Source organism: Semicossyphus pulcher, unplaced genomic scaffold (assembly GCF_022749685.1).
Source record: "Semicossyphus pulcher isolate SPU_LCO1_2020_fin unplaced genomic scaffold, fSemPul1.0.p SCAF_3, whole genome shotgun sequence".
NCBI classification, from domain to species: Eukaryota; Metazoa; Chordata; class Actinopteri; order Labriformes; family Labridae; genus Semicossyphus; species Semicossyphus pulcher.
In genome coordinates, this window is record NW_027211704.1 from 14,286,504 (window position 1) to 14,296,846 (window position 10,343).

Sequence of the window (10,343 nt, forward strand, 5' to 3'; positions counted from 1 at the left end):
TTTCCCACTTTATCAGGTACAAAGAGCTAAAATAACTTATTATTTAAGGTTGTATCTAATCAGATATATCAATCAAAAATAAGATAACGGTGTTTAGAAATAAAAAGTAGTAGAAATAAAAAGAAGAGCACATATGTGTGAAGAAGAGAATGCCAAAAAACTACCAAGACATTAGTTTATACTGTAAACTGGTGTGAAGAGCAGTCTTTGAACGCAGCATTACGACCCTGCAGCTAAAACAGATGAACCTATGATTACCATCAGACAGCTGATCCCCTATTCAACTGTCAAATCACAGGGACATCATATATGTAATGTTCATCATGGCGTTTGCTGAAGTGCCCTCTGGTGGCCATTTGTTTTTTCACACACCCCAGCACAGGGGTGTTTAATGCTGCTACTGCCACATACAGAGCTACTGTCAGTAAAAGGAATGTTAATCCTCACATATTTTTCTCAAATCATTAAGAGTTATGTAATTATGCGAGATGGATAAATTGCCCTGTTGTATTTTTATTACAGTTTATGTTGGTTTCCCTGCCAGTGTCGTGCTGTAGTGGTCTTACTGTATGTTGTCTGTGTGACCAACACCAGTCTGATACATGGATATAAATAAAGCACCTGAAGTTCCTGCCGGTACGATGATTGTGTAATTACAGTTTCATGTATTTCAGAATCTCACCATGAACAAAAACAACCCTACAGCTGCAGCCTCGTGTTCCCTCCTGTACTTGTGTAATGTAGAGGTTGACCCAGAAGAGGCCCTACTTGTGCGCTGCTCTCTGGCTGCAGAGTTAGAACTCGTCGCATACACAGCTTAACGGCAAATCTCTTCACTTTTAAACTAAACAAGCAGCCTGTGAACTTGATTCAGCTAGTTCATAAGACATATTAATATAATATATAGTGTGATATATTTGGTAGATGCGGCAGATATTTACTGGATGTCTGACTTATCTATATCTTCCATTCTGCAGTTATGTTGTTAGCAGGAAATAGGATAATTTTTTAGTAAGGATTTATTTGACATAAAAAGGCTATGGTACATTTCACCTCAATAAATAATGTACTCTTGGTGTGGAGAAGGAGAGTATACAAAGAGACACTTTAGCTCTGAACTCTAAGGACTCCCTGGCCAATCTGCTGGATGAGCTCCAAGAGCAGCGAGAGAACCAGCAGTGGCACTGTGAGAGAGAGCAGCTGCAGAGAGAGATCTCCTGCTTAAAGGACCTGCTGAAAGAGGCTCAGCCAACATTTGACATCTCAGGCCAGAGAGAAGCGGACAGCCTCAGATTTCAGCTGATGAAGTGCAGGGCCAACCTGAAGAAAGCTAACGTCGATCTGAAGCTGCAGAACTACAAGAACCAAGACCTTCAAGTGCAGCTGAAGAAGACCAAGGAAGAGAATGAGGCCCTTCAGAAGAAGAACGAGGCAATGAAGGTAGAGGTCTTCATTGTCAAGCAGCTGAGAGCGATGGCTGAGAATGACGTCGAGAAGATGGACCATCGCCTGAAGGAGCAGCTTGCTGCAGAGGTGGAGGCTCTGTCAAAGGGAAAACAGCTGGAGAGCGATCTTCACTTTGAGAGGGCTGAAGCTCAGAAGCTGAAGAAGGAACTCAACGAGATGGAGGAAGCTCTTCTAAAGCAAAAGGAGGAAGCCAAGAAGGCTGTGGAGAAATCCCAGCTGTCCCATCAAGTTGAGCTGGAGGAATGCAGAGCCGAGAACAAGATCATCTCATCTGCACTGAAAGAGACAAAAGACCTGCTGGAGACTCAGCAGCAGGAGGAGAGCCACTTCCAGGAGGAGATAGAGAGATCCAGAGCCTCCGGTCTCTCTAAACTCGACTACCAGAAACGCAAGAACAGGAAGCTGACGTCCGCTCTGAAGGAGGCTGAGAAGGAGCTGGACGGACAAAGCCAGTGGAAAGAGGAGAAGTCAACCCTCCTTCAGACCAGAGAAGGCCTCAAGAAGACCCTGCAGGAGAAGGAGCAGCTGTCCCATCAACACATCCTTTTTTTAATAATAAATATAACACCTACTGGATATACAATTTTATTGTTTTATTACTTAAAATATACACAGGAGAAATTATACATTACACAATTTTCCTAAAACAGACAATTCAAACTATTTTGAAGCTTTATTTCTGAGAAATTTTTCCTGGACTTCTAGTTAAATTCAACAGTAACAATTATTTTCATAAGTAACACTTGAAAATAAGTCTTAGAGCATGATTTCTTAAACGTTCTGTTTCATAAATTTAAATATACTGCAGGTTGAGTACAGAAGAAAAATTATCTATTTACACTGTATCTACATTCATAACCTGGAGGGTCAGATCACCTTACTGCTAACAGATGCTAAAAACGCTGTGATATGGTGGGATGAGTACCTGCCAGGGTTTCCCGAATACAGAATACAAGTCTTTATGGACAAGTAAAACTTCCTCGCAGTTTTGAGTCCACCTCAGTCCTTTATTTCTTGCTGTTTAAATAACAGATCTGTGAGCTCTGTCTCCTGTGGCATCAGGGCTGTCTGCCGACCGCAGTGTGTGCAAGCCTGTGAAAGTCTGAAAAGCTTCTTTATTGGAGGCTTTCTTTAATGTTGCAGTGGGTAAATCCTTTGCTGGGGTGCACAGAAGTTTCAGTCTCTGTGTGGAGAGATAGAAGGACAGTTTTCAATGTACGTGTCTGCAGAAAGACATAAAATCTGCAGAACCCATCATGTACATACTTCCCCTAACACATAGTAATTGTCTGTAAGGGAGGGGCTACACTCAAAACAGGCTCCACTGTTTCAGCAATAAAAGATATGTTTACGTTTAAGTGACAAAGCCCTGAGACTGACTGCAGGAAGTATGGCCACAATGCCTCACCTTAACCAAGTAGTTTAATGCCTATTGACCACATGAAATGGTCAAATACACAGAAGAAAAGGTAGCAAATAGTTTTCATTGATCTAAATGCATCTTTATCCTTGAGAATATTCACCAACTAGGAAACGAATATTTTGGAGAATCTGAACTGAAATCTTTCAGACAAACCCTGAAATAATAAAGCATTGTGTTTTTTCTGGGTAGATTGCCCCGACTTAATAGCGTTGTGATCGATCCCGTTTCCGTGAAAACCCTTCATAAAGCATAAAATACGTCTTCACACGCTGTGACCGAGATGAACCGTGATCCACGAGTTTAACAGAGTTATCATGCCGCGCGGGGAGGAGACAGACCTTAGGAGAGGAGCAGATATGACGCAGACCTGTGTGTGTTTTGATGCCCGTACCTGAATCAATGTAAAGTTGAGATCCGCCCATTTTTTGTGCACAGTTAAAGTATAAACTCGACAGGCTGTCATATGCCCATATGCAGTCGAGTTCATCTGATAAACACAGAGCTTTAGAGGGGCATCAGGCTTCTTGATCAAAGTTTCATGGGATGCGAAGCCAGGGTTGCCAGGTCTGCGGTTTTTCCAGCTGAATTGGGCGACTTTTGAAGTGTCTTTAGAGGCGCGAGGCCCTGTGCCATTGCACACTTCACACAGTCCATTCGACGGTTCTGACTCCGCGAATGTTTGGAATGTCACAGACACTTATTGGGTTTCGCGGCCCGGTGCTGAGTAACCTACGGGAACCCCTGATTTATCAAACCTAACCTCATCAAACCAACAGAGGTGTCAAACTAGAAAAGACTTTCACTTTTGCAGAAAGGATTTGTAACAGGCACTCAACAGTATGTGGCCCCTGTTACAGTTCTAACTCAACTTGATCTAATTTCTTCTGTAACGGAAACATCATGTGACTGTACCTGTCTCAGTGTTCCCGGAGTGACGCTCACTGCATACAGAATCCACAGAGGAACCATGAGTGTCGATGACAGAGTAAAGAACCCTCCGATTGTGTAGCCCCACCAGGGGTATTCATACGTGTTGTTGAATTTGAGCGGAGTGTATTTGACCACAGAGAAGAGAAACGTGCCCTGAAAAACACAAGAATAAAATAAATGATCAATGACTCATTTGTGTTACAAACAGAAAAAACATTTGCATTTAATTAAGTTATATAGAAAGGAAACTTCCAAGATCTTTCAAATATCCAGACAACTTAAAGGAGAAGTTCTGTATTTTTAAACCTGGGCCCTAAATCAGTGGGTCACAGATGTTCTGGTTCTCACACAAAAGCTTTTGGAATCGGGCCAGTAGATGTCCTCCACCGTAGCCACGATACGGCCGCAATGGCTGCAACATAATCCCCTGGGTCAATTGCGCCCGATCAAAGTACGTCCACTAAAAGTTCTTGTTTTTGCCACTGACAGGCTCAGATTGTTACTCCAGGTGTCCGACAACATTACAGAAATGACCACTACAAAGATCGTCCTTAGTAAGATCCTTTTAGTGTAACCAGAAACACAAGTCTCGCTCAAGGAGAAGTCTCGCTTTGAAATCCTGCGGCCATCTACTGGACCGATTCCAAAAGTTTTGTTCCTACGAGTCATGTCGACCCAAATTTGTGAAAATAGGGCCCAGGTTAAAAAATACTGAACTTCTCCTTTAAGGGCCTGAGAGAATTACAAATCTTGGTCTCTGGTTGTATATTTTTCTAAATATAAATGTTGCTGATCATCATGTAAGTAAATATCTCTTCAGGAGAAACAAGCCAGTGATTAGCTAAGTTACACAGACAGATTAAACATGTTGTTCAACATGACATTATATACTACCACACAGCACACCATCCGTGTGGCTGGTTTCCATCTGGTTGAGACATAAACTACCTGCAGGACAGAAGCCTCTGGCAGCTGTTGCACACACTTGCTTGTAAACAGACTATGAACAAAGTTACAGGCAGGCATGCCTACATATACCATACTTACAGTGCAGATAGCTGGTGTGAAGTACTGCCAACAATACTTCATATAAGGCCACGGCCGATATCCAATCATGTCCTTTATATTGTCATAATGACGATCTGCACCTAGAGGAAATAAGTAATGTTAGTAATGTCAGTACGGAGGCCAACACAGACATTACTTTTCTTAGACTTGGAAAAAAATGTTTACGATGGAGGACAGTGTGCCATTATATTCTGAAGCACACACAGTTGAGGGATGTTTCTTCCAGTCTCTGCTAGCTTAGCGATTCTTCTTATATGTACATACTGAAGAAAGAAATGAAAGATGATGTCACTGACAACTGACTGACGTCACATAAGCGACAATATTTACATTTCCTTAGTGAGGTCGAGTGAGGTCCAAAAACACACCTGCGTTACACCATTGCTTATTGCTGTAGATGCTGCCCAAAAGGACGACATGGAGATCTATGAGATTGTAACCAGCCCTAACTCTAACCCTGAGTTGAAAATTCAAAACAAAAAATAATCATTTTGTGAAGAGCTCCTAAAAATTCAACCTCACGATGGCATGTTAGAAAACTTCAAAATAAAAGGCTTGTGACCCCTTAAAATGAAGCAATGTCTACTTTCGCCCTGTTACATGCGTCGATGATGAGGTTAGCCAAAATGGTGACTCATCCTTGTTTCATTACAATAATTTCCAAAGAAGAAGCCAACATATCATGTGAAAACTAAAAGAGAATTTAATTTAATTTAAAACTTTAATATTCTTGCCCATTATCCATCGTAGGACCCCTCTGCTTGGGAGCCACTGGTTTATAAAGTATTGCTTTAAAGCATGAGTTCATTAAGAATGACCCAACACTGTGCCTCCAGCTGATTCTTCCTAATTAAAAATGGTACTTACCATAGACCCATCCAACACAGACAGACTGAATGACAGCAAAAAGCAGAAGTGTCATCCCACTGCAGGCGTAGTAGTCGAACAGCTGGAAAATATAAAGACCTCCCTGATAATTAGAAGACAGAACATAATCAGTCAGTGAAATTAGTATGTTAATGTAAATGCAGTGTTATCCAATATGTTAATGTACGTATGAACCACAACAACCAAAGTATATTGTTCATGTAAATATAACCTGTGGGTACAATATTAATACTTTTAACGGTCTCTAATTGTTTGCATTACTCATATAATTGTGAATAATTATAATGTGATGTTAGTAAAGGTTTGCTTGGTTGAAGAAAGCAATATCCATAAGTTTCCACCACTCACCTCTGTGACCATCAGAAGGCCGATGAAGAAGCTTCCAACAGAAATGGCGAGAAGGAGGAGTTTACGGCGACGCTGGTTTTGAAAGAAGTCAGGATACATGTCGGAGATGGTTGTGACCAAAGCCTCCTGATAAACAAACTAGGAAGGGGAAAGACATCATTTTGTATTAACTCAAAAGAAATCTATTATGCTGTCTGAATCTATAATAATGTATAAAAAAGGCTCAATAAGTGGTCCTACCTCACTATCCAATCCTAAAAAGATGATCATGATAAAGAAGGAGACAGCCCAGAGCTGGGGAAGAGGCATCAGAGCAACAGCACGAGGATACGCTATAAACGCCAACCCTGGACCTGCAAAGACACAAGGAAATATTTATCTAATTCTTGAAAAATCCAAACAGTGTCATTGTGTGTGTCTCTATAAAGCTTCCATACCCGATTCAGCCACCATCGATATATCCACACCTTGCTCCTTTGCCATAAAACCAAGCACAGAGAAGATGGCGAAGCCAGCTACAAAGCTAGTTAAACTGTTTAACAGGCAAAGGTACACACAGTCTCTGTGGGTGAAAGATGGAACATTAGTACACCTGTGCTCTAATCTAAACCTCAGTAAGTGTTTGAGCAGAATACAAACCTGTAGCAGTTGTTGCTGTACTTGTTGTAACTTCCTAAAGATGTCAGAACACCTGTGCAGACTCCATAGGAGTAAAAGATTTGGCTGCCAGCATCCATCCACACCTGCAGGAATTGAATGAGTTTAGGTTTTTAACAGTTATAGACACCTGGAAATCACATCAATATACTTATTGATACTAATAAGTAAACATTTTTATGAGGATATCTGCTAACTCGCAAGTCATACCAGTCTGCATACCACTGCAGCACTTGCACAAAGGACATTTTCAGCCATAACAGAGACATGGCGTCAGTCCGTTTGGACCAAAGTGAAATATCTTCAAAACTACTGTATGTGAAATATTGCTATCAGATTTATACAGACATTCATGGTGGTGTGATGTAAAAGCTTCTGACTTTGTTAATCCCTGACTTACTGTTATGATTTTAAGTGGTTTTGAGTAGGCATAGACCGATTATCGGCCTGGGCTGATTATCGGCGCTGATATTCCGCATTTTGATGCATATCGGCATCGGCCTTTTTTTTTTTTTTTTTTTTAAATAAAAAAAAGAAAAAAAATTACATTTTTTTTTAATCCGACGGCCGATAAGAGATCAATTTAAAACTGGGTTATTTTGGCTCTGATGCATATGCTTAAAGGCATTTAAAAATATCGTACAAATATGAGTTACTGTACATCTGGCAACACTGCTGAGGTCAGGCCTAGAGAATCCTTTATCTGATCCCCTGAGATACGAAATTATGTTATGTTATGCGTAAACAATTTTAGATTTTAAACTCCACAAAATTATGGGCTAAATAAAAAATCACAGTAATCAAAATATATTGGCGGTCAAGAGCGTACCTCTGGATCAGTGAGGCGGGATGGGTCTGGGTAGAGGTAGAACATGATTCCTTCTTTGGCTCCTGGTAAAGTCAGACCACGAACGAGCAGCACCACCAGCATTACATACGGAAATGTTGCGGTAAAGTAGACCACCTAAAAAAAAAAAAAATCACCAGCACTTCACTTAAAGATTGATATCAAATAGTGTAAGAACAAACTATGGAATGGAATCAACCTTAGAAATTACGATTCAGGTACCTTTCCTGTGGTTTTGACTCCATTCCAGACACAAAAGTAACACAGTATCCAAGCGAGAAGTAGACAAAGAGCCAGGTCCCAGCGAATATTACCGATTTTGTCAATTCCACTGGACAAACCCAAGATTCTCCTCCTGTAACAACAGTTTATTAAAAAACAAAAAGAAAGAAAAAGAAACTGCAGCTCTTTATGATGTTTAATTCATGCTACTTACTCCCAAAACTCTATGACTGAAGATGTGCTGTTTCCATACAGGAGCAGAGGAGATGTTTGATTGTGACCGTGCTCGAAACAGCCATCTGACATGAAAGAAGAGAAGAGATTATAAAAACAGATAAACACAAGTTATTGCACAGTTGTCGTATCAGGAAGATAAAGTCGTGTACCTGTGTTCCAGCTGTTGTGACAGCTGGCCCATGGAAGTTCAGAGCTGAAGGATGAAAACAGGTAGAGAAACGTCCAGGCCAGTATGATGATGTAATACACACCGGTGTATAAAACAACCACCTGGCTTCCGTAACCTAAGCCTGTAGAGATAAGGAGATGTCATATTGTAATACCAGAAGGTACCAAGATGCAAAAATCAAATATGTAATGTTAATGAGATACAAAAAAAATAGATTAAAGCAGAGTACGCTGGATTTAGAACACAACAAACTGAAATCAGACACACAGTTGTGTGACCTCCTGTCAAATTTCAGATGTCTGAGATGTGAGCAGTTCTGCCACCAGTTGGTGTAAGCTGATAGCGTACAGAGGCTTTATCAGGTCGTTTTCACTGAAAACAGCTGCCTGCAACAACTGAAAAGCAAAACATTGCTTGTGTGAAGTAAAATAGAAAAAATAAACATAGCTGTGAGTTGCAGAAGCTCTGCATCGAGCTGAGGGCCACTAAAGAGTTGGGTGATAATTTTCAAGTTTGTTACTTTAAGTTAGGGATAGACCGATTAACGGCCGGGCCAATTATCGGCGCCGATATTCGGCATTTTGACGCATATCGGCATCAGCCTTTAAAAAAAAATAAAAAATTTAAATGTAATTTTTTTTTTTAATCCGACGGCCGATAAGAGATCAATTTAAAACTGGGTTATTTTGGCTCTGATGCATATGCTTAAAGGCATTTAAACAAAGTTAAGTGTTTCAAAATTTTGACGACAATATTTTCACTTTTACTGCAAATGAATATCGGCTTAAAATATCGGCCTCCTTGACTACTAATAATCGGTATCAGCCCTGAAAAAACCATATCAGTCTATCTCTACTTTAAGTCCCTGGTTCTCAACTAGTGGGTAGGGAGCCAAAAATGGGTCGCGGATGCGTGCTTGAAAAATTAAAGTCTATACTGCGCTTTTATTTTGAAGGACATGGGTTTCCAATGCCGTGCGTAGTAGTGTAGTTTATTCACACTCCATGTATCCACTGTTTGGGTAATCCCAGCTACAGTTACATTTACATTCTTGAAACTTGATGAGAACTACAGTGCTTGCATTTATGTTTAACTTTTTGGGTTTATTTCTGTTGAACAAAGGCTGCTAATTGATTGAATTATAAAGGGAATATGTCATTTTGGCTGACTATTATACTGTTGTGTTTTGTGATGTTGACATACTGTGATGTTTCGTTCCGTCTCAGGTCCAAACTGCACAGATTTTTATTAAAGAAATTTGAATGGTGAATACATCTCAGAAATGTAGGTCCCAATTCGTCATTAAGGAGGAGGTGGTGGGTCCTGAGGCTAGTTGAGAACCACTGCTATAAGTGACTCCTGTCCAATAAACAAAGTTGTTTTATTGAGAGTATTTATTTGTGTTGCTTTAGGGACAAAAAAACTGTGAAAGAAATCAAAAACAACAGACTTAAAATATTTTTCAATTAAGCTGTTAAAAATCGGTTACCTCATTTTGTTTGCAACAATATTCATTAGCAGTTATGTATGGTAGCTTTTTTTAACACCCCACACAATTGTTTTGAAAAGATTTTTAGCTGTAAAAAAAAAAAACTGGTCATGCAGACTGTGAAGACTTACCTTCAAAGAGAGGGCAGATTTTTCTCCAGCATGTTATTCCACCCTGGCTGGTGAACTGGCCCAATGATGTCTCCAGGAAGAATAGCGGGATGCCACAGGTGAACAAAAACAAAACATAAGGTATGAAGAAAACCCCTTTAGAATAAGAAAGGAAACATCCTGTTAAAATACTGATAAAACTGCATAAAAGTTTTGTAAAACGTTGCCGGCAAAAAGAGCTGGAAAGGTTTCAACAGTCTTTGTTCCATGATGGAAACTAACAAAGAGTTACCTCCTCCGTTTTTGTAGCACAGGTACGGAAACCTCCAGACGTTTCCCAAACCGACAATATGTCCGGCCACCGCCAGGATGAACTCCATCTTACTGCCCCACTGCTCCCTCTCCTGAGGTTTGTACTGAGCGTGTCCCGGTGTGGTCTCGAGGTTCATCAGATTCATTTTCACCTGTGGGTTATGTCCGTGGTCCAT

General features: G+C 40.4%; 1 protein-coding gene across 1 annotated transcript; it reads right to left on the bottom strand.

The window, feature by feature from the left end:
* Window positions 1–2,488: 2,488 nt before the first annotated feature.
* Window positions 2,489–10,343, bottom strand: LOC138606107 (sodium- and chloride-dependent GABA transporter 2-like). Its single transcript, XM_069678568.1, has 14 exons — window positions 10,148–10,343; window positions 9,877–10,011; window positions 8,237–8,377; window positions 8,065–8,149; window positions 7,851–7,983; window positions 7,611–7,745; window positions 6,764–6,867; window positions 6,562–6,686; window positions 6,365–6,477; window positions 6,125–6,262; window positions 5,756–5,858; window positions 4,868–4,968; window positions 3,803–3,973; window positions 2,489–2,650 (listed from the first exon to the last, which is right to left on the bottom strand). The coding sequence occupies exons 1-14, from the start codon at window positions 10,341–10,343 to the stop codon at window positions 2,489–2,491; spliced, it is 1,842 nt and encodes a 613-aa protein (XP_069534669.1).

Coding starts and splice junctions, on each gene's coding strand:
- LOC138606107 (XM_069678568.1), bottom strand. CDS start 10,343: ATGGACCACGGACATAACCCACAGGTGAAAATGAATCTGATGAACCTC. Junction 6,478..6,561: donor ATCGATGGTGGCTGAATCGG/GTATGGAAGCTT, acceptor GTGTCTTTGCAG/GTCCAGGGTTGGCGTTTATA. Junction 3,974..4,867: donor TCACACCAGCTATCTGCACT/GTAAGTATGGTA, acceptor TGTGTTTTTCAG/GGCACGTTTCTCTTCTCTGT.